This window comes from Bidens hawaiensis, unplaced genomic scaffold (genome assembly GCF_021521415.1).
Source record: "Bidens hawaiensis isolate Kalapana, Puna unplaced genomic scaffold, B.hawaiensis_p1.1 tig00055775_1, whole genome shotgun sequence".
Classification (NCBI taxonomy): domain Eukaryota; kingdom Viridiplantae; phylum Streptophyta; class Magnoliopsida; order Asterales; family Asteraceae; genus Bidens; species Bidens hawaiensis.
The window spans coordinates 31,478-57,127 of record NW_027506345.1 but is presented as its reverse complement, the minus strand read 5'-3'; the positions used below and the strand labels follow the sequence as shown (position 1 = coordinate 57,127).

Here is a 25,650-nt window from a genome sequence, read left to right as displayed (position 1 = left end):
AATATTTTTATTCTCATGATGGAGCACAAATCATTCACTCACTAGGACTCTGTTATCACAAGTCTATCTAAACAATTTACTATTTAATTATTTAATCGGTTATCTTGCACTCATATTATCACATTCACAAATTATCAAGAGCAATTAATGATTATTTTCTCATATGCATATTATAATATTATCAAACTATCAAATATAATAAAAATCATTATTAAATACCTTGCTAATTAAACAATATCCCTCATATTCACGATTATCACGTTATCAATTAACAAACTTATCACAAGTAACTCAATACCCCCAATAACTATCAATTACATCTCATTTATCACCCTCAAATTTTAAGTATTAACATTTTAATTGTTATGCATCGATAAAATCTCATATCAAATCACCTCATTGATTATATCATCTACATAACAAATCATCGTATAGATTATTTCATTTAAATTCTGACTTATCCTTAAGTCATGATTAACGCTAGCACAACTCATGTCGAATTTCATTTTTTTTCCCTTAATAACTAATAAAAAATTTACATTCTTGTGCTAGAACTTTAGCTCGTAAGCATAAAAGTATTGTACGTGCTTTTTTGAAAAGATTCGGTTCGCAATTATTGGAAGAATTCTTTACAGAAGAAGAACAAGTTTTTTCCTTAACCTTTCCAAGAGTTTCTTCTATTTCGCGAAGGTTATCTAGAAGGCGTATTTGGTATTTGGATATTGTTTGTATCAATGATTTGGCCAATCATGCGTTATGATACGTTGTAAATAAAAATTTGATCGCTAAATATTCTAATACTAATAAAGAATTCAATAATGAAATGAAAAGCTAAAAAAATGGATTTTTTTCTATTCTGAAATGTTGCTGTAGTATGTTGTAAGACTTATTATTTATACTCATTTAATCTCATAAACAATATAGATCATATATTATCTACACCCGCTTTATGACCACAAGTACAGTCAAGGAGATAGCTCCTACAATCTCTAGGGTATAAATCCTAACTCAAAACACTAATATAATCAATTTAATATTGTTCACTAATTTCTTTCAGAGAAATTTCGATTCATTTACCGTTACTCACCCTCATAACAATGATAATAACAAACGCAAGCTTAATAATCGAGTTTAGTATTAAGTAAACCAATTATCAATCTCAACGAAATCATAGTGTCCCAAACAAGAAACCTTACACCGGAATATGCTCATTACGTCTTATTCGCGACTTTCGTCATCCAACTCAATTCTTGTGTCATTCTTACACTCACTATAACAGTTATGGTTATCCCGTTAACACTTGTCGTTACGCTGCCTACGACACAAAGACATCCCACAACGGTCTATGCTGTCGACTTAGCTTTATACACCTGCTACCCGTGCCTTCTACAATTATGGAGAACCTAATCACCTACGCAACGCATTGTTCTTTACTCATTCACGCCGAGTTCAAATTATATCGGCACCGTACCATACTGCCCATGCTCATTTAGCTTAAACCAACCAACTCTATGCCTTTAAGGCTTTCTTCATGTAACAAGGTCGTTCTCGCTTACTCGATTCTAGACCCGCAAGACTTAATTTCATCAAGCTTACCTTAGTCAAACCTCGTTTTCACAAACCTATTCGAGGTGCCCCAAATCATTCGATCTCAATTATTTAAGATTTCATAAGGTCAATTAACAAAGGTGTTTTGAATCAAACCAATCGTAGTTAAGTTTTCACAAAGAAGATTTTTATTGTCTTCATCATTTTCGTCTAAACGTATTTTGTATTCAGTTATACCTTAAACGATTAATTGTCTAAATTAGTTATTTTGGAACAAACCCAACTTGGAAAATCCATCATTTTAAGTATCTTTTTCGCATACAATAAAATTTTTCTTATCTTTCCAAAGATCAATATCGTTGGTTGCCGTACTTATATATACGTTTGGTTTTACTTAATCTAAATTATAGGATTTGGTTCATTAACATTTCATCAACGAATCAAAATATTTAGATTCTCATAAATCGAAACAAATTTTTTTTTCTTTTCTCAATTATGAAAGACACAATTTCGACAGTCAGTTATTAGTTGACCATATTATTCAATTTGTCTTTTCTCATCTACCTTATTTGCTTATTAAATTATTGACAATGTGTCAATTTCTACTCTCAACTTTGATTTTTAACATTTGTGTACGCTGTGTACTTATTGATCTCATGCATTACAATTTACCTTTCATCTTATAATTTTTATCGTTGAAATTGAATTGTTATAGTTTTATTATTAAATGAACTTGTCATATAATATTAAACAAAATTATTTCCGCTATGGAATTTTATTTTCCATTATTTAAGTTAATTTTCACTATAAAAAAACGAATTTTATTGAATTCCCATGGTGATTTAATTGGAATTTTATTATTAATTTTCACTATTATGTAATGACGTTTGCACGATTGTTGTCGAAAACCTGCGGTGGTTCGTGGTACCTCAACAATCCATTTTAAAGATTAAATTGAAATAGGATTATCTCGGTGATTCGTGAATATCCGCTTCCCAATCTCATCTATTTACAATTTGTTTGTATACATAAATTTTTGCATTAATATTTTTGCATTCTCAATTACTACTACCGGTACTTTAAAATTTTAATTTACCTCATCTTAAATACACAATTGCGATATTTCAATGTTATATAAAGTTCTCTTTAAATTTCTTGAGTTTTTCATTTAACTAAACTAAATCCCTCAAAGTCTTCGTTTAATCTTGTTCAAATTTGTACTCTCGATCTTATGAATTATACCTCAAATGTTGCAATATTTAAAAATTTCACAGGTTATTATTCGTCTACAATTATCAATTAATTCCTTCATAAACTTTTGTTGATGTTATCCTTGCAATCAAAGAAATTTTGTTAAGTTCACATAAATTTGTTAGTTGGCTCGTATCCCCACTCTCTTTCTTCACAATCGATCTTGTCGACGCATCATCTATCCCAACTTCAATGTTTCTGTTTCTCGTAACTTTTAAGTTACTTTAAAATTTTCACAAATTACATTAATCAAACTCGAAAGTTCACCTAAATTGCGTTATTAGAAATATTTTATATAATCTTCTGATTTTACACTTATAATAAATCAACTCCCAATGGTCTTATAATATGTTAACACATTCCTCATATCAATAATAAATTAATAACTTTTCTCACAAAATCATGTCTTTCAAATATTTTGTAAACAACACGATGGGACGAGTTATGTGGACCATTCGACGACCTAAGTAATTATGGATGCCTACATAATTATCGAAGTCATCGCATGGAAATCATAATGCGTACAATTGTGTGTCATAATATATAATCGAAAAGTAGTTTGGGATAACGGCACAAATGTAAAGATGATAAGTACGTGGTGGATACGTTGTTGTTACATCCTATATATAAGTGTCCTTATCGGATTTTCATTTGGAGCGTTGTTTTGACTATTCGAAGTTCTGTGTTATGATAAATTTTAAAAGCAATCTTTTAAAAACTTATTTTCCTCAAAACTTAAAGATGTTGTTATTGTGTTCTTTAATTTCGGGACGAAATTCCCTAAAGTATGGGAGACTGTAACAACTCGGGTTTTCCGACTATAATATAATATCCAATATCCGACCCGTCATAGTTATTGGGTAATTTTAATCAATGAAACTTCACATTTATCGAACTAATAATATTTTATTATTTATTGTTTACTATAGTTATTTGTTTTATATAAATAACTTTCATTTATATGCAATTTACACCATACAATATACTTTAACCCCTTATTGTTTCCACCACCATACTACAAGGACTAAACTGCAAACCATGTTAAATATATTCACCCAACCCTTTAACCCATCAGTCAAACCCGTATCCATGATCCAACATCAAACCCGAATCTCGTTTTGATTAACTTGGCCCTTAATTCTCGCGTTTAACTTGGAATTGATTTAGGGGTTTTAATATAGACGGCCTACCAACACAAATAATTTGGAAACAAAGACCAAAGTGATACAAATTTTGTAATAGATTAAACCGTCTATGATATAATCAACAATATACAAAATCAACTGGTAATATTACAATTAAACTCTGCCGCACCCTCTTCTCCACCTCGAGACCAATAACCCTAAGGTTAATTACGTTATAACAGCCTGTCAACGTCAGTTCGTGTACGTGTTCAGGCCGGCGATATGGATTCGTCGTTCTCCATCTAATCGCCTTTTTATCTGGAATCCTTGTCGGTGTATGCCGAAGGGTTCATTCTCTCGTCATCATTTTTAACTCTGTTCATCTTGTCAGGTGAGTAATCACTCCCATATTTTACTTGTTTTCAAATGTTTTGGGGACACTTGCGTACCATTTATCATATTATTTATCTTATTATTTCTCAAACGCAAACTGTGATCTTTATGCCGTGTATCAATTGAATGATTGCCTGTTACTTGCTATTTGCTTACTTGAATCGCATTCGGATAGGTACAACATAATCTCATTCGGATAGGTCCAACATAATCTCATACAACTCGGGTTTTCCGACTATAATATAATATCCAATATCCGACCCGTCATAGTTATTGGGTAATTTTAATCAATGAAACTTCACATTTATCGAACAAATAATATTTTATTATTTATTGTTTACTATAGTTATTTGTTTTATATAAATAACTTTCATTTATATGCAATTTACACCATACAATATACTTTAACCCCTTATTGTTTCCACCACCATACTACAAGGACTAAACTGCAAACCATGTTAAATATATTCACCCAACCCTTTAACCCATCAGTCAAACCCGTATCCATGATCCAACATCAAACCAGAATCTCGTTTTGATTAACTTGGCCCTTAATTCTCGCGTTTAACTTGGAATTGATTTAGGGGTTTTAATATAGACGGCCTACCAACACAAATAATTTGGAAACAAAGACCAAAGTGATACAAATTTTGTAATAGATTAAACCGTCTATGAATATACAAAATCAACTGGTAATATTACAATTAAACTCTGCCGCACCCTCTTCTCCACCTCGAGACCAATAACCCTAAGGTTAATTACGTTATAACAGCCCGTCGACGTCAGTTCGTGTACGTGTTCAGGCCGGCGATATGGATTCGTCGTTCTCCATCTAATCGCCTTTTTATCTGGAATCCTTGTCGGTGTATGCCGAAGGGTTCATTCTCGCGTCATCATTTTTAACTCTGTTCATCTTGTCAGGTGAGTAATCACTCCCATATTTTACTTGTTTTCAAATGTTTTGGGGACACTTGCGTACCATTTATCATATTATTTATCTTATTATTTCTCAAACGCAAACTGTGATCTTTGTGCCGTGTATCAATTGAATGATTGCCTGTTACTTGCTATTTGCTTACTTGAATCGCATTCGGATAGGTCCAACATAATCTCATTATAGTATGATCATACAACCGTCATAGTGGCCGGAGCCCGATCGCATTGGCAATGGTTTCACCGACACCTCATTTTTGGTAACCAATGCCCATTCGCATGGCAACGTTTTAGCCCTTTCTTTATGGTTGATTGTTTATGTATGTGCTATGGTTTAATTGGTTATACTCACAGATAACAGTTTTGCCTATTTTTATTCACTTATATCATTATATATTACCATTTTTGTTTGTGTCAAAACTGGTGATCTACTCACTCAACATGTGTTGTTGACAAAAATTATATTTTGTACGCATTTGCAGGTTATAGATTTGGATTGCTTATCGAACTGAAGCTCACATATAGATGACTTTAGGATAAAACATATACAAGAATAGTTGGTTTTGTATTTGTAATTTTCTTTATTTTTGTTGTATATGAATGTTGTTTGATAATAAATAAATTAATTAGATATTGTCGCTTTATAATTTCATGATAGTAACCTTGTGAGCTGTGGCAATCAGTTCACGCCCCGGCATTTCCGCCTTAGGTTGGGGTGTGACACGTACGCAACCCGACAATGAAAACGTGCCACCAATTTTTTATTTTGAACAGTTAAAAAATCCTATAATGAGCTACTAACTAATTTACCATATCAGGATACACTCGCATTCCAATTCGAGGAAAACCCTCACCTAAGGCCAACACCCGTGAACACTCGCTTGAAGCATGACATTCAATTAAAAGATCCAACTAGTGAACGCCACATACTTAAAAACCATTAAAAAGAATCAAACCTAGATCATATAAAACACCAAGTATCTTTTCCATGAGAACTCATACTAGAACCGTTCACGAGTCAAACATGAATCAAGCCAGCTCGAGCTCAAAATTAAACGAGACAGCTTAACTAGGCTCTAGCTCGATGTTGAACTTAAATGGCCTAACTCATACTATTTATATTACAACTAATAAATAAATAATTAATAATAATAATAATAAATAACAAGAATATATATAGACATGTGCGTTACTCTGTTTCAAACCATAAACACAACGTGCCACCAAAAAAACATTAAAAAAACCAGACACACATGAAACCGGAGTCTTGCGGTTCGATGACCGGAGCGATGTCGTTCATATCGAAAGGCTGGCGAGAAGTCAAAGACTCAACGGAAGCCGATATTCGATTAATGAAACACCGAGCCAATTCTTTTCAAACATTAGCCTCTTATTATTTCGTACCAGTTTCCGATTTTACCCCTGGAGTAAACTTACGCGTCGGCGTAAAGAAAGCTTGTGGTCGTGAAGGGTATTTTGGGGATTTTAAGGTGGGGTTAAAGAAGTTGGAGAGGAAGAATAGTGAGTTTATGGTAAAAGTTAAATCTAGCCTGGTAAGTATTTTGAATTTTACTGTCGGTCTGGACCCACTTTTTAAACCGTACTATGTGTAACAATAAATTCAGTATGGTATTTGGTACCCATTTTTTTAGAAATTTGTCAATAAGACGGTTTTATCCTAAAAAACATTACATCGTGTGGTTTTATCATTGTGCCTGTTGAGCTCGGCTTGTTTTGACTTGCAAGAGCTTGAGCTCGGTTCGTTTGAAGTTTTTTTCTTAAAGCTCAAACTTGGCTCGTGAGTCGTTTTTTTCAAGCTCGGACTCGACTCGGGTCGTTTGTTATTTATTAATTAGTTATATACACTTTTAATTATTATTATATATATTTTGAGAATACCTTAAATGAGCCAAAGCTCAACTCGAGCTCCGCTGTGCAGTGTGAAACTCATATATAGAAGTCCAAAAATGGTAAAACTTAAAATACACAAGACTCGAGCCCTGTCTCGATAACTAAACAAGCTTTATTTGAGCCCCGAGCTCGTCTCATTTCTAGCTTTTCATCATATCGAGCAGCTCACAAGTAGCTCGACTTGTTTTCTAGTTCGTGGCTGGAACTAGAAAAACCAGATTATGGTGGGCCCATTGTACTTTTTATATATAAAACATATATACCGAGATAAATGGTTGGTTAAAAGCAAAAATATTGTGATGATATGACAATGTGTTAAGAACTCTCTAGGCTTATTTTGTTGGGTGAGTTTTTGAAGAATTAGTGTTTTTTTATGTGACAGCTGACTATGCACTTTTTTTTTGGTGTTTTTGGGTTTTGTTATCGTCGACAGTCTTATAACTTTTATTTTCCTAATTTTCGCAGAAATCAATTTGCAAGGAACCAGACAACTCAAAGGTACGAATTTAGTTTTAAGTTGTAACATATAAAATCACTTTCATTATAGTCATGATGTTTTTATGTCACAGGACATTCCACCATTGGACTTCCCAGAACTTGTTGCATATTTAGTTAGGCAATCAGGACCACTTTTAGATCAATTAGGTGTCAAGAAAGGTAATTAGTTTTATATATTACAATATTATTTTGATTAATAATATCTAAGCTAATTAATGCGGAAAAATATCGAATATCGGTCGTGGACCGATATATGATATATCGGTTGTCACAGTGGGATATCAGTAATTTTAGTATCATGCAGAATTTATATATATATATATATATATATATATATATATCACTTTAACACTAACATTAGACATTAAAAGTTGAAAATTAAGTCTTAAAACACTGATATCGGGAATAACAGTGAAATATCTGTCAGTATCGCTGATATTATTGTTAGTTTGTTACTGATATTCTGATCGATATTTTGACTGACATTTCACATGAGGACTAATAACAGAGTTACCACCGATATTGACTGCATAGCATAATATTCTGATTTAAATTCTTAAGCATATATTCTGTTGTACAATACAGATGTTTCTGACAAAATAATCCAAAGCTTATACACAAAAAGAAAAAATCAACTTATGTTAACACCTATTCGTTCCCGCGAATCCTACAGTCATGAAAACGATACATTAATCGAAGATTTGGATACACGAATAGCTAGTGTTATTCATAGTACAAGACATGATCATGAAAGTGGTAAAAGGCATGTAGCCATTGTTACAACTGCTAGTCTTCCGTGGATGACTGGGACAGCGGTAAATCCTTTGTTTCGTGCGGCGTATTTGGCAAAGTCTAGGAAACAAAGTATTACATTGTTGGTTCCTTGGCTTACAAGGAAAGATCAAGAGTTGGTTTATCCTAATAATATTACTTTCACTTCACCGGAAGAACAAGAAGTTTATATTCGGAGTTGGCTTGAGGAACGAATCGGTTTCAAAACTGATTTCAAAATTTCATTCTATCCAGGAAAGGTAATTTTCTCTCATGTATTCAAAATATTTCGTTTACATTCACACTTTATGTCGATAGCTTTGACCATGTTGACTTTTTAACGCGGCGTCTAAAACAGGCCAACTTACAAGAGTATCATAAACGATAACTTTTTATCATACTTTGGGACTTTTCATTGTTAAAAACAAACTATGACCCGATATATCATTTAGAATAAATTGACTCGTTATCAGGTCACACTTTGTTTTAGAGTAATCTGACTCGGTTAACTTGTCAAAATAAGGACATGGTAGCAGACATGATGGTAACTTTGACCATGTTGACTTTTTAACGTGGTTTTTAAAAACAGTCAAACTTAAAGGCTGATATAACTGACAGCTTTTTTTGGAGAGTTTCAAAATGTTACATTAAAAATGACCCGCTAAGCCAACCAAAACAAGGACACATGTCGGTAACTTTGACCATGTTGACTTTTTTTAAGGGCGGTCTAAAACCGGCTAACTTACAAGACTATCCTAAATGAAAACTTCTTTCAAAGTTTGAGCCTTTATATGGTTAAAAACAAAGTGTGACCCGATATATCATTTATAGTAAAAGGCCCGTTTTTGGGTCACACTTTGTTTAAACCATAAAAGGCTCAATCTTCCAAATAAAACTTCATTTCTGACCCGCGTGCAGACATGTTGGTACTTTGACCATGTTGACTTTTTTAATGTGGCGTCTAAAAACCGTCAAGCTTACAAGCTAACCTAAATGAAAACCTTTTTTACAAAGTTCGAGTCCTTGCATGGTTAAAAACAAAGTCTGACCCGATATCGAAATCAAACCAGATGTATACTATACATTTATTTGTTTCTATTTCAGTTTCAAAAAGAAAGACGCAGCATTATACCGGCTGGAGATACATCCAGTTTCATTTCATCTAAAGATGCTGACATTGCAATTCTTGAAGAACCCGAACATTTAAACTGGTATCATCATGGTAACCGTTGGACCAACAAGTTCAATCATGTCGTTGGCATCGTTCACACAAATTACCTAGAGTATATAAAGCGGGAAAAGAACGGGACCCTCCAAGCATTTTTCGTGAAACATGTAAACAATTTGGTCACAAGAGCATACTGTGACAAGGTACTTATTATCTACTTATTACAACTTAAAGATTTTTATTATAACTCAAGTATCTGGTATTTAATGTTATATTTTAAGGTGCTTCGACTATCGGCTGCAACCCAAGATTTACCTAAATCTGTAATATGTAACGTGCATGGTGTGAACCTGAAGTTTTTGAAAATCGGGGAGAAAACGGCTGCAGAAAGGGAAAACGGGCACCAGTCGTTTTCGAAAGGAGCTTATTTTTTGGGCAAGATGGTTTGGGCCAAGGGATACCGCGAGTTGCTAGATTTGTTAGATAAGCAAAAGGTTAACCTTAATAGTGCGTTTAAGATTGATGTTTATGGTAACGGTGAGGATGCTAACGAGGTAAAACACGCAGCCAAAAAGTTGAAGTTGAATGTGAACTTCATGAAAGGCATAGACCATGCAGATGATTCACTTCACAGGTAACACTTACAAATTATGATATTCATAAGAGGGGTCTGCATGGGTCTTTTTTGGACGGTTTTGGGCTTGACCGAACAAAAAACCGAAAAGTCATATTTTGAGTTTTTGAAAACTGTTTGGTTTCGGTTATACCATTTGGACTTGAAATATTTGGGCCAAAAAGAATTGGCCCAAAATAAGGAATTGGCCAAAAGGAGGGGGGGGGGGGGGGTAAACGAGCCAAGTCACTCGTGAGCTTGGCCTTGCTAAAAGTTTGAATCAAGTTTAATAAACGAGCTTGAGATAAAAATAATCTTTTTAATAAACGAGCCTTAGCTTCACTAATCGAGCTTGAGCCAGCTCACGAGCCTAAACGAACCTATTGTTTATATGTATTTTTTAATATTATATTTAATTATTATTATTATTATTATATATAAAATTATAATAAATATAAAAATACAAATTTGTTATCTTATATATATATATATAATTAGGATTAAAAATTATATATCAATATGTATAAGTAAATTAATTAAATAATAAACGAGTCAAGCCCGAGCCAAGCTCGAGCTTGAAAAACTACTCACAAGCCGGGCTCGAGCTCTCTGTAGGTTAAATGAGTCAAACTTGAGCCTAGTCGAGCTCGTGCTTGGTTTGGCTCGTTTACACCCATAGGTTACACTACTTACTAAGTTCTTATAAATTACTTAATATTAAAAATTAAAATCCATAAATTCGGTTCGGTTATTTTAGTTTTAATTAGACACAAAACCGAAAATTCGGTTTTGACGAAAACATCAAGCCAAACCATCGGTTTTTGTTTGAGTTCAGTTATCTCAGTTACACCCTTAATTCATAATTTGTTTATACACTCAAATAATAAAAAGAAACACTTAAATATGTTTATAATAATTTGTATATATTTTCGCAGTTATAAAGTGTTCATAAACCCGAGTGTGAGTGACGTGTTATGCACCGCAACAGCCGAAGCACTCGCAATGGGAAAATTTGTAGTGTGTGCAGACCACCCTTCAAATGACTTCTTTAGATCATTTCCCAACTGCTTAACTTACAACTCACCACAAGACTTTGTAGAGAAAGTCAACTTAGCCATGACCAACGAGCCGCACCCTCTTACATCAGACCAACGGTTCAGTCTTTCATGGGAAGCCGCGACCCAACGGTTCATGGAATATTCTGACCTTGACAAGATACTAAACAAGACTAGCCGGTTGACCAGGAAGTCAAACTCGGTTCCTGACTTGATCGATGGAACCTTAGCTTTTGCGCATTATTGTTTTACTGGAAACGAGTTTTTGAGGCTGTGCACCGGTGCAGTACCAGGTACTAGGGATTATAACATGCAGCACTCTAGTGATCTTCGGCTTTTACCGCCATGTGTCGAAAAGCCGATTTATGGTTGGTAAATATAGGTATAGAAGTAAAGAAATAACCATATTCTAAATATTCTTTATGTATAAAGTATGAAATAGTTATTATTATAATTAAGCCTTATATGGTAGTTAAGTTTTGGTTTAGCACATATGACTTGAGTGTTGTGTTGGACTATTGGGTAATTAAATTTTCTTTAAAAAGCTTACTTATATAGAAGATATTTTATATTTTAACCAGAGTACGGTACAAGATATGCAAAATTAATTGCACTCTCTTTTGTAATACACTTGAGTTTATACAAAAGTAAACGAGAGTATACTATGTAACTTTTTTTTTCTTTCGTTTTTACAACCGACAGGTATATGAAAACCAGGATCATATGTTATTTTTTGTTTCTTTCTTTTTAGAAATTACTTTTTTTATTTGCTTATGTCGCTCTTGGTTTGCCTGAAAAGTGAAAACACATTGACATGTTCATGAAATTACATGTACAGTGAGTTCTTTCCAACGGGGTCCTCTTTTTTCGGTGTTAGAAATTTTCACAACCAAATACTATAACTTTTTGGACCGGTCGCCATTCGAGTTGGGTTGGGGGCGAGGAACATAATAAATTACAATATCATATAAATTTTAGGTGTATTACTTAAAGAAGGTGATGACTTATAACTTTCTTTTTAATAGTCCTTGCATAATTATCCGCTTCATCGTCATTTTCATTCTTCTTGGAATCTTTAATGTATTATGAGATTTGGTTCGCCCATGTACATGTGTATCTTTGTCATCATGTTTTCAATGTTTTCGCAGATGTCTAACAACACCATATTCACATTCCCCTATATAAAGTGTTTTTCCTTAGTGTTTTGTAAAATAAAATGTTCAAGTACAACGATTTAAGATTAATAATGTAATTAAACTGTATAGAAAGATACTTTTTTGAAAGGCAAGAGTATACCATATATGGGAAAAAAAATATAGCAAACTGTTTGAAGATATTTTAGATAATAAAATTCTAAAACAACTGACAAACGATTTATTTTGCTGGTTTGATTTTTTTTCCCTTTTACTTTTTATGATACCTTGTAGCAGCTAAATCTTTGTTTTCTGATTAATTTAATTCGAAGTAAATGAAAGTCTTTTTGTAAATAAATAAATAAATAAAAAGCATGTTTACGAAGACTTTCTTAACTTATTTCTGATTTTCAATGTTCCAAAAATGCCCAACATGTTTAGCATCAACTAAACATGGTGAAAGTGTCCCACATTACAACTATTTTCAAGGCTTTACTACTAGAAAATGACCATTCAAAGGTTTGATGGTTTATTTTAGAGATATCTCTTAATATTTATAATACTTACAAATTAAATTCAAGTTTCAATAAAATTCAAGGTTAAATTCACCTTCACCACCACCATCCACCACCCACCGTCGCCACCACCACCCACCCACCGTCCGTCACCACCACTGTCCACCACCACCCATCGTTCACCACCACCCTTCACCGCCTTCTACCACCATCACCAACAACCACCGCCTTCTACCACCACCACCACCAACCGCCCACACTATCACCATCCAGCACCACCATCACCCACTACCACAGTTCGTACACCACCACCATAGCAATCTACATACGTTAAGAAACGAACAGTTTTCTTCTTGCAGACTTCATAAGTTTGGTCCACCTCTTCTTCTACATATGTCTGTAGATATGGTCTGCAGACTGCAGACATTTTACCTATTAAAAAACAAACAACACCTTAGGTCTTCATATTTAACGATTTATTAAAATTCCGAAACTCAGTGATTATCGGTGAACCTAGGAGTAGGACCTACATATGTAGCTAAAACTTGTTGAACGATATTAGAAAAACATCTAAATGTTTAATGCATTAGAAATTATTTTGAAAGATCAATATTTAAGGCAACTTCTGATAGTCAAATGCTCCTAACTTATTTTTGTATCATATTTAGAAGCTTCGTTTTCCGAAATCAAGTACAAAGAGAATTTCCTCCGCAGATAAAACGAAGTCTTTGGTTGTCATGTCACATGTGAAAGTCATCACCATGGAATGAAAGATGAGGTAGTACTTTCTTCTCACAATTATATTATAGGTTATTAGGTTTTGTCGTTTTATATGCTTATATGCGTAAAAATAACATATTTATGTCGCATTATTCGACTACAATAGGAGCATAAATTATTACGTTTTATATGTGTAAAACAACATATTTTATGTCACATTTTTCAACTACAATAATGGCATATGTTATTACGTTTCATATGTGAAACAACATATATTTTATGCCACTTTTTTTGACTATAACAATGACTTACGTTTTACATGCGTAAAGCAAAGTATTTTATTTTATGTCGCGTTTTTCGACATCAATAAATCAATAATGGCATATTTATAATTTTTGCTTATGATATGAAACGATATCCCTAACTAAAATGAAGTTGAGCAAATGTTCATGGATTTAAAATGTCGAACTTTCCATTTCTATAAAGATATAAATAGATATATATGTAAAATTTGCCGTTAAAAAAACATGGCCGGTGATATTCATTTATTTTGTAGTGCTTAGAATGGTTACAATTCCAAAGTCTTCTAATGAGTGTCAATGATGCAATTATGATTTTATTGCCTTGCCTGATGTACTTGAAACATAATCAATGTGAAAACAAGTACAATATCTATTTTTCTACATAGAATGGTTGAAACTAGACATGCATTTTGTTTTAATTTTACATGTAAAAAAAACCTAGCACTTAGTTTTCTGGTTTTATTGGTTTTTTGTTTGTCTGGTATTTCTATTCACAAAATTCAAACTACTTATATAAGACCAACCTCATTTCACCTGCAAGTAAACCGTTACTAACCACCTTTTATATACCTTGCTACCTAGCTGCCATATTAATCATGGTCATGAAGAATGCTTCTTCAACTATCAAACATGCCATAGTCGATTTTGCGATCAATATCAAGAACATTGGGGTGGCGGATCCGAGAAGGATTACACACTCGTTGAAAGTGGCACTAGCCATCACAATGGTCTCTATGATTTACTTTCTACAACTATTTTATAACAACATGGGTGATGCTGGAATATGGGCTATCTTAACTGTTGTCTTGGTTTTTGAGTTCAGTGTTGGTGAGCAACATTTTCATATCATGATGAGAGTATATACATATATATAGTAGTTTAGGGGAAAGTTAATGTAGAAATTAAATTAACATGTTAACTATGAGAATCAAGTAGTGTAATTATATATACGAATAGTGTAATCATGTAATTACATTGTATTGATGGTCTCACCGGAAGCAGTCTCTCTATCCCTATAGGGTAGAGGTAAGGCTGTCTACATCTTACCTTCCTCAGACCCTACCATAGCTTTGCTATTGGTGGGATTTACTGAGTACGATGATGATGATGATGATGATGTAATTACATTGTAGTGTAGTTGCACTATGCTGTAATTACACTACACTATAATTACACTATGTTGTATATATAATTACACTATTTGATTCTCATAGTTAGTACGTTAATTTAATTTGTATTTGATCCAAACCCTAGTAGTTTAATCAAGTAATTATTTTCGTTCTTAAATTAAACTTTTTTTATTTCATTTTGTACTAGGGGCAACTTTAAGTAAAAGTTTGAATAGAGGGTTTGCGACTCTCGTGGCAGGTGTATTAGGTGTTGCGGTTGATTCGTTTGCTAGCATATTCGGATCAACATCTAGACCTGTTATTCTCGGTTTCTTTCTCTTTCTTATAGGTAAAATCCATGATTCTGTCTTCACTAACAAACACTCGTGATACAATCGATGTATTCGTTGGTATGTTGATATTTCTTGATGTATAATTTTTAACCGCAGTTGCTCTTGCTACTTTTACAAGATTCGTGCCCAACATTAAGAAGAGGTACGATTATGGGGCTCTGATATTTATACTTACTTTTGCCATGGTATCTGTATCGGGTTATCGAGTTGATAAAATCATAAAGTTTGCTCATCAACGGTTAACGACCATACTTTTTGCTGCCACAACGTGTGTACTCATCTCCATATTTGTTTGTCCGGTGTGGGCTGGTGAAGATCTTCATAACCTCATTGTTAATAACTTGGAAAAGCTTGCTAGTTTCCTAGAAGGTGCGTTTTAAATTTATTTCACACTCACATATTAATTACTTCACTTAGTTATAAATCATTTTGCATCTAACAAAGATTAACAACCCTTTTATAGGATTTGGAGATGAATACTATAGAATTTCTAACGGTAACAAATCGTGTATTGCCGCTTATAAAAGTGTTCTTAATTCTAAAGGGACAGAAGAATCGTTGGTGAGGATACTCTATTTTTGTTAACTTTTAGATAAATTTTTCTTTGTATTTGCGTGTTCTGTTAATGTACATACGTATATATTACATATTTCCTAATTTCTATTGAATTATATTTGAGACAGGCGAATTTCGCATGGTGGGAAATAGGTCATGGAAGATTTCGGTTTCGTCATCCATGGAAAAAGTACATTGAGATTGGGGTTTATACACGACAATGCGCATCCCATGTCGAAGCTCTTAATGGATATCTCAAAGCAAAAGATGAAGTACTAAATTCATTTTATTTATAATATACATTTGCCTATATGGCTATATACATGTTACCAACTTACCATCATTAGTAAAGTTTCATCTTTTGTTATAGGCACCTTCAGAGTTTCAAAATATAATCAAAGAACCATGCATAAAAATGAGCTCGGAGTTAGGAAAAGCGTTGAACGAATTAGGATTATCGATGAAGCTAATGATTTATCCTTCTAGTTCGACACTTCATATAGAAAATTGCAAAAATGCGGTAGATGAACTCAAGACCACATTAAAAGTCACAATGATAGCTGAATGTGATATACTAGAAGCCATACCGGTTATTGCAGCCACTTCGATACTTGTTGAGATCATAAAATGCGTTGAAGCAATATCCGAAGCCATCAAAGAGCTTTCTAAACAAGCCCACTTTAAAAACCCGACTGATATAACACCGGATAAGGCCGAAGAACATAATTTTCTTAATTGTGGTTCACATTTAAAAGTCGCCGGTGCTGGAGAAGACGAAGAATCCATCATTGTTAGTGTCTTGTCAGATGATAAAATCCCTCAAGAATTGGATCTTGGTAAAAGCAAACGAGAAATCAACTAAGTTTTTTTTTTTTAAATAAATTTCAAAGGAAATGTGTGAAATAGTAATTTTTTTATATAGTTTTATGCATCTTTTTGGTTAAACATGAATAATCATCCATACCAAACAATAAATCAATTGTGGTGTCTAGGGTTTGTTTTATCATATGCATTTATTTTGAAAACTTTAGCATTAAGATCGAAGACAACATATAGCTGCGATAAGATCTGTCGCTTTATTATACGTCAGTTAGGACACCAACAGTTGATAATCTCATTGAAATCAGGTGGAAATTCATTCATATGCAAAGGTTTCACTAGACGGCCGTAGTACTTAAACAACAATATATATGAACTGATCATGAATTCTAAACGACGATAAGTATATAAATCTTCGATGCGGTTATATGAGACTTTGTTTTTCTCTTAGACTTTTTATATAATCATAAAAGTCTAATAAATCTCTTTTTATATGTTTTTGCTAAGACATTTGAATCCCATGTAGGATGTTTATGAATCCTGATATTAAGACAATATTATGTTGTTTGATGAATGATGTACTAAACTAAGTCTTGGATTGTCTTATTGTGATTTAAGAGTACTGATGTTCATGGATGAGTTTTAATTTTTCCTATGCGTAAAAATATGGTATCAGTCGGTCATGTATAACCCGGTCGCAATAGGATGTGACAGTTTTATCATATTAAAGTTGACGACCTCATCATAGTTTGTCAACAACTCCCATCTATGGATGATCAATATTCGAATCTGACTCGAAAAACTTGAATTCCAATTTGAATTCAATAGTCAAACATCAAATCAAATACACATCCAATTTCAAAGTTTTAAAATTCAAATAATTCTATATTCGATTAATTCGAGTATTCAAAATTTGATTTGTTCAACACCCCTACCATCCGTCCCTTCCCTCTCCCCACGCCCACCTTATCATATGATATGGCTTGATTGAACCCATTTGTGTACCCGGATACTACAAAGACCCAAGATCAAAACCGCAATCAAGACCCAGAAAAGAACACGGCAACCTAGTGGAACCTTTATCCGTCACGTCTGTTGTATGCATGCATTTTGTATTTTCCTCAATGTTCCAGTTAAAGTGCCTTTAAAATATAGGTCATATTAGAATTTGCATTTTTATGCATTTAAGCATTTGTATATGTCGATGAAGATTGTGAATGAAAACGATGATTTAAGAATCAAATCTTTATCAAAAGTTTCTATCTTATATTCTTATATCTGGCAGTGGCGAAGTTTGGACGAATACACTGTGGTGGCCGTACTCAATACGTATAAAAATTTTCATAAACTAGCTAGGGTGATCGGGCTCAAAATTTTTGGACGAAAACAAGTAAATTTACACTACTTATAAAAGTTTTAGGACGAACACATAATTTTTACACTATTAATGTTCATCTACATTAATTACATCAACGATGACCTTATTAGCACATTATGTTAGCTCGTATATTCTTTTGGCTTCGTCTTGATAATAACCCCATTAACCTTTCAACTCCCATGTCATCTATGAATGAAGTGCACAATACACTTGCTCTACCTGTGATGCTATAATAAACAGATCATCGGTTCTTATCCTTAACTTGCATTTAAATTTATATTGACTTAACAATGTTATGGCCTATCGTCAAACCATATAAATTTGAAGAGCGCAATGACACAATGACGTCCGACACATTAATACTCCACATATATATAACACCTAATCAGGCAATACATTGTAACATAGTTCTCTAAAGTCATCATCAAAGTATACATGACTGTCTTATTTACACCCCTAAACTCTTCACTTAATCGTTTCTAGCACGTTAATAAGTATTCGCTACTCCATCGTTGGTTATTTTTGTGTTATAGTAATGTGAGCTCTATGAGAACATAAAATAATGTTACCAACAATTTTATACAAAAAATATTGATTGTTCATTGATCTAATTAATTGAATTTGCTGTTATAAACTATTTGGAGTTAAATGGTTATTTAAAATATGCACCTATAAGTCTTCTAAGCGTCAATACTGCAATAGTCATTTTACTGGCATGTACAAGAAACCTAATCAATGTTAAAACAAGCCATAATTATTTCCAAACTTTGATTACATTTTTTTTAACAGCGAATATTTTTTAATCTCGTCGTTTGTGTGATTTGAAACCAAGACATGCTCCTCTCAAACCCAAGTGTTAAAATGCTTTGCCCTTGCCATGACGGACCACCACCCCATTGATCCAAACTTCGATTACATAATTAACATAATTTGGGCTAATATGATATACTAATAATCAGGTTAATAGGTGTTACTTTTCGTTATCAAACGTCCCGACGTAAGACTCATATTTTTCCAATATGCGTTAATATCAATTTGGCAAGTTATAATAGTTTATGTGGCACATTTTAAGATGAAAATCACTTGTTTGCTAACGTGGCGTCACGTAGTCGAAAATCGTTTCCATTTTGTAACCATCCACCACACGTAACCTTAGGGTACATAAATTAAGTAGTGCAAAAGGGTACTGGTACCCAATTAGTAAAGAGGATAGAATGTGTGCTAGTGGGCTCTCAATATTTGCTACTCAATCATCCATTCTCTTTATAATTATTTTCGTGTATTTATTACATTGATGTTAGCTTACATGTTCAATTTGTCACCTTTTAAAAGCAACTATGAACTATCCAGAGTGTCTTAACACTATTGTCCATGCAACTACGTCAAAAGACTTCATATTCAATTTATCTCACTTTTAATTTTTAAAAGAATTTTTGTGTGGATACGAATTTCGACACTGTAACCTACTTGTTATATTCAGTCAAACTAATTTATAAGCTATCTATGATCTTTTTTTACATTTGACAAAATTCTCCAAACCACACACAAAATACATTGTGATAAACTATTTTTACAAGAGAAAACATACAATCAAGAATCAACAACTCAGAATGTATGTAAATATCAAGAACATCACGGTGGTCTCCATGATTTACTTTCTACAATCTTTTTATAAGGGTATAAGTGATGCTAATATGCGGGTTATTTGGTGTAATGAAACAAAAGGTTAAATGAATGTGGAACAAATTAATTATTCAGATTTTTCAAATATGATATTTTTATATTTGATGCCACACTTATGAAGTAGTGGTGGGATTGGAGGTGGCGGTGACGGTGGTGGTGACAGTGAGAGACTGAGAGTGGTGCTCCTTACCAAAAATCCAAGTAGACATCAACTATTCTATCAACTATTTACCCTTATTATTTGAGGTTACATTCTGTAATGGAACACATTTTAAATGGGATAATGATTAATATGGTCATTTTTATCAACACCATTACTTGATTAACCCACTCAAACCAAAAATACTCAAAATGACCAATTTCTAAACTTCCGATCCAACATATTATAATTGGCATCTGACAAATCTATTTCACACCCTTTCGTTTTTTAAACAACCACATCTAGACACATATACACTTAAACGGTCGGACATAAATCTATTCAGTCGGGCTTCGTATCTATTATGCCGGGCCTCTATATCTATTCCGTCGGACTTCATTTTCGTATGTAATATTATTCCGTTGGTTCCGACAAAATAGATATGAAGCCCAAGAGAATAGATATGAGACCCGACATGATTGATATGAAGCCCGATGGAATAGATTTATGGCCGACCGTTTAAGTGTATATGTGTCTAGATGTGGTTGGTTCAAAAACGAAATTGTGTCAAATAGATTTTACGGATATCTGTTCTAACATGTTGGATCTGACAGTTAGAAAGTTGTCATTTTGGGTATTTTATTGTTTTAGTGGGTTAGTCAATAAATGTTGTTGATAAAAAATGTTCATTTTTGTCATTCTCTCATTTTAGAACGAGTCCATTTACACTGTTCAGTTCTAAGTTTAAACGTTTTAAAACATATTCACACATAAAATATTCATATAAAAATTATGAAAATTGGGTTTCAATAATCATAATTATTAATTGTTGGCAAATTTCAGTCTCAACTAATGACATGGCTGACGACAGTTTCATCTTTTAACATATTTATTCCCAATATTTCGTGACTAACAGAATCTTAACAGCGTTAATTGTAGGTTTCCGAAAAAACGTTTTTGGTTGGAAAAATCACATTTGTCACCAGAAATCTCAATCTTTTTGTCCAAAACCTCTTTGTAACATTAAAAGAGACCTTAAGGAACCTTTTTTCTAGTAAACCTCCGGTTATTGAGGTCTTCGGAACTCTAGAATCACCGTCAAAGCCAGTTTGCGGTACTCAAGTGGTGGTGATTGGTTGGTGGTGAGTCATTGGTGGTGGCGGTGTTCATTTTGAGTTTTACGACAAAAAATGTGAATTTTCCAGCAAAAAAATGGTTTTTGTAGCGACATGCAACTAACGTCATTAAGATTTCATTAGTTGCGGACCATTTGGGAACAAATATGCCAAAAGATAGAACTGTCATTAGCATGTTATTAGTTCAAACTTTTATATGCTAATAGTGAATAGTCATGATTATTTAAGATCAATTTTTTAAAAAATTATTCCACATTAAACCTTCATCGGACTAAGTAACCTTGTAACCTAAAGATTCCAAATTAATGCCAACACAAATTCCTAAACCAAAGAACTATTGCCTGAGAGGTTAATATTCGGCACCACAAAGAGATCGAGTCAATGCATATTTAAGCATACTCTAAATGTACACTAATAATCTCCTTAAAAGGCCTTAATAATTTGAACTTTATACAGTTGGCTTTCTGGTCGAACGGCATAAAGGTATGGTTAAGACTGCGGATCTTAAGGTCTCAAGTTCTAAACCAGACTCAAAGGGGTTTTTCTTACATCGATGAGTTTCCTACTTGATAATGTTATTTGGGTGAGTCAGACCTAGAACGTCAAATTAGTATGGACGACTGACATCTCATTTCAAGAAGACTTACACATATATTGAGAGTGGTTTCAAACGATGTTTAAAAAAGAAAAAAGAGAGGAACTTAAAGAAAAATGTTTCACATATAAATAAGATGTTATAACTCGGTAAGTTATCTGGGTTTGGTAAGACCCAAAACCTGTTTATTTTTTTTATCATAAAACTGTTTATTAATTATAAATAATATTTTTTTTAAAAATCGTATATTAATTTTTAGTATATCTATATTTTATAGGATTTACACATCAAATATTTGATGATATTAATTTTAATTTAATGTGATGTTATAACCCGTTTAAGGGATATCTGGGTTTGGTGAGATCCATACCCATAAATTAAGGTCAAATGCATAAGAAACCCTCATTTACAAATAAAACAACCTGATGACTTGAGAAAAGATAGGGAACAATCAGAGGGCTTTTAAAAGTTTCGTTTATATATATTTAAGATAAAATTTAAGATTAAGATATTTTGATATATAAAGTGTATATATCATACTGCAACTTTTTACAAACAAAATGTAAGGTTTCCAAAATTAATCATGCAATAAAAGTATAAAACTATTTATAAGATGTACTATAAAATAAAATATAACATGAATTCATGAAATACTTTTTATAAAACAATATTTGGTTTCAAGTGCTTTCATTCCCAAACTTTCATCCTATCATAAAAACTCATGTTCCTAGCTTTACCCTCTACATCTCTTCTAATCATGTGCATTGGAGGGTGGTCAAAACTCTTTTAGTTTTCTTTTTTCGTTTAAAACGTTTTTTAACATCTTCACAATAAATGTGACTTGGATGGATAATTGGTTTGGTTCACGTTCGGGTTGTTTTATAGTTCTCCTTTTCGGGTTTCTAATAAATTTTGCCTTTAGAAAAATATAACTATTTTGGAAGGTAAGGCAAACTCAAATACTCCAAACTTACACATGTTAAGTACGCAATACTGCCAATACACCATATTATTTATTTGCCAACTCCTTTTGCCGAGTACAATGATGCCTTTTATAATTATATAGTTGTTTTAAACTCGCATATTGTGAGGGATTGACGGTGACATTATGGGAACTCAAGTACTTAATTAGTATAGGTTCAGTTTGTTATGGTATTATAGAAATCAGTTGTTATTGTTGTCTCTTGTGTGTTGCGGTGGGGACCTGTATATGTAGAGTGAATGAATTGAAATACGCCCATTTTGGCGGCGATGTTGCGGGACTTCGTACGTACCAAATTAAAATCTTGGATTACCATATCAAAACCTTGTGGGTTGTTTGTGTAATTCAATGCAATTTGAGGGTCACCGTATTAAAAAAGTTTTGGACTTAACCGTGTAACTTAAGGAAAGTATAGAGGTAGGGTAGCAAAAGCCTCAGAACCCCATGGAATTACACCCACGGGTCACTTAGGATCTATTGAGGAATCACTCGCGGGTCACTTAGGATCCATTCAGTGCGGCCAATTAGGAGAGGACAACTGGACATTCTGTTATAACCGTGCATATGGCTAGCCGTCACCTCCTATCAAATCTCGACACGTGTCCATTTAGGTGGAGAGAAGCATCTTCTAGACATCGACAATTCCACCAATCACATTCCCTTGACCACCGGCCATAAATACCCAACATATCGTTATGAGGTATTCATTCATTCTCCACATATTATATCAAATTTAGAGTTAAGTGCCATTTTAGTACATGTGGTTTGGCTAACTACGCAACTTTAGTACCTATTCTTTATTTTGTGCAAATGGTTACCTCAGTTTCAAAAAACTTGCATTTTTAGTACTTTTTTCTAACCCCGTCTATTTTTTCCGTTAAGTTAGGGATAATTGGCAACTTCGATATTTTCTTTGTTTCTTTCTTTTCTTCTAAACGCTTATATCTTGTAACGAACTCCACAAATCATAACATCAAAATCCAAATCCTAAATCCCCAAACCCTTTCTCCATATCATCATAGAGTTTGAATTTTGACGATATTTGGGGATTTAGGATTTTGATTTTGATGTTATGATTTGGGGATTTAGGGTTTACAAGATATAAGCGTTAAAAAGAAAAGAAAAAAACAAAGAAAATAACGAAGTTATCAAATTATCCCTAACTTAACGGAAAAAATAGACGGAGTTAGAAAAAAAGTACTAAAAATGCAAGTTTTTTAAAGTTGAGGTAGTCATTTGCACAAAATAAAGAATAGGTACTAAAGTTGCGTAGTTGGCCAAACCACAGATACTAAAATAGCACTTAACTCTCATATCAATCACTTTTAGTACTTTATCTTTCTACAAGAACTTTACTTATTCTCACGCCGGAGGTGGTTACGGGAAGACACCCCCCCCCCCACCCACCTTTTCTTTCCGTAATGAGCTCACGGTAATCTCACAACCCATACCCGCTGGAAATATAAATCTAACCTAAGAAAAAAAAATATTATGGATATCTTGTGTATCGGAAACTTGTGGTTTGTGAGTTTAATTGTGCATTTTTTTTTGTAACCTATGGATACCTCGTGTAATTTATTAAAACTTGTGGGTATCATATGTAAATTGTGTTAGCACGAGATTTAAAATAGCATTTTTAATATCTAAGAGCATTCACATCACCAACATGGCTCCGTTGTATTTTATCCTATAAAGTAACTAAAAAGTATATTTTTTTTTTAAACTTGTCTATTATTGACTTGATAGGTCTCATTTTCTATTTTTATTTTTATCTTGATCACAAACATGTTTTGAAACAATTCTTTTCTAAAATTTGTTACTCTTTAAAAACATCTTACATCACATTCTCTATCTCTATGTTTATCATACTCACAAAACTTATTTTATAATTTTTCTTTTTTAATACACTCATAATAATTTATAGAGGTTTGACCCGTCTAGCAACAAGTTTGAAGAAAAACCCACGAACCCGTTTATATTTCTAATCAATTATACAACATAGTTAGATTTATTTTTTGATTTTGTTATTTTCTTTATGATCAACTTGATTTATTTTACTTGTTTGAATTGTGACACACCCTTATATATGTATAATAAATAGAAGCTTTGGGTTGGACGTAATATATGTTGGTTGATGCTAATTAGCAAGGTTTATAATTCTTATGTTGTTAGTTATGTTTCGGTTATATATTGTTTCCTAAGAATTACGACGCAAGCCCAGTAATTTTCCAATGAAAAACTGGTCAATAATAACAATCAGTTCTAAGACCCGAGAAACCCGTTTAGGACCAAACCAATTATTAACATTAAGGTAGTTTTTCGAGTATCGTCTTTACTAATAATTGGGTCCGCGATTGACAATAAAACCCGCTTGATCACCCCTTAAAAAATGAATGAAAAATACTTAAATTTATAGATTGAAAAAATGGAAAAATATTTATTTTATTTAATGGCAAAGGGTCAAAATGATCATTGCCAACATTCATATTTTATCACCTAGCTCTGAGTTTCACAACCCGAAAACCAAACTCGTATCCTCTACTCAAATGAGGCACAACGGTGCGCTAAGCAAACTCGCTAGCTCGCGTGGCTGGTGGAGTAGAACCATCTGCCCACCCTAGCATCCGGGTTAGATTAATTGGGGACTAATTGATTGTATTATATTAATTTTCAATCCAGATATCTCAAAATAAAACCCCACTGATTTTCTAGATTGTTTTAACACGTATTAAGGTGGATGGAGTGGTGTTCTTGAAAGGTGGATTGGGAAGTACTTTGTGTCCGCACCGACCACCACGAGGTCATGTTCATGCCCACCTGTCACCATTCTTTTCGATCTTCAACCCATCGGGACCCATTTTCTTCTTTGTTTTTTTATGGATTTAGCACAACCAACCTAGTCGAGATGTTTTTTTTTTCTCGTACAACGGGGTGATGTTCCCATCGATACGGCCCCATGTAGCACA

General features: G+C 33.2%; 2 protein-coding genes across 2 annotated transcripts; both read left to right on the top strand.

The window, feature by feature from the left end:
* Positions 1–6,714: 6,714 nt before the first annotated feature.
* On the top strand, positions 6,715–11,734 carry LOC143617595 (digalactosyldiacylglycerol synthase 1, chloroplastic-like). Its single transcript, XM_077090106.1, has 7 exons — positions 6,715–6,802; positions 7,626–7,658; positions 7,730–7,817; positions 8,244–8,689; positions 9,534–9,800; positions 9,879–10,231; positions 11,146–11,734. Exons 1-7 carry the CDS (start codon positions 6,779–6,781, stop codon positions 11,639–11,641), a joined length of 1,707 nt encoding a protein of 568 aa, XP_076946221.1. The 5' UTR covers positions 6,715–6,778; the 3' UTR covers positions 11,642–11,734.
* Positions 11,735–14,531: 2,797 nt separating this feature from the next.
* Positions 14,532–16,814, top strand: LOC143617596 (aluminum-activated malate transporter 8-like). Its single transcript, XM_077090107.1, has 6 exons — positions 14,532–14,763; positions 15,253–15,393; positions 15,494–15,766; positions 15,861–15,958; positions 16,081–16,224; positions 16,323–16,814. The coding sequence occupies exons 1-6, from the start codon at positions 14,532–14,534 to the stop codon at positions 16,812–16,814; spliced, it is 1,380 nt and encodes a 459-aa protein (XP_076946222.1).
* The last annotated feature ends 8,836 nt before the right edge of the window (positions 16,815–25,650 follow it).

Coding starts and splice junctions, on each gene's coding strand:
- LOC143617596 (XM_077090107.1), top strand. CDS start 14,532: ATGGTCATGAAGAATGCTTCTTCAACTATCAAACATGCCATAGTCGAT. Junction 15,394..15,493: donor TTTCTTTCTCTTTCTTATAG/GTAAAATCCATG, acceptor TTTTAACCGCAG/TTGCTCTTGCTACTTTTACA. Junction 15,959..16,080: donor AAGGGACAGAAGAATCGTTG/GTGAGGATACTC, acceptor TATTTGAGACAG/GCGAATTTCGCATGGTGGGA.
- LOC143617595 (XM_077090106.1), top strand. CDS start 6,779: ATGGTAAAAGTTAAATCTAGCCTG. Junction 6,803..7,625: donor TAAAAGTTAAATCTAGCCTG/GTAAGTATTTTG, acceptor TAATTTTCGCAG/AAATCAATTTGCAAGGAACC. Junction 7,659..7,729: donor AGGAACCAGACAACTCAAAG/GTACGAATTTAG, acceptor TTTATGTCACAG/GACATTCCACCATTGGACTT.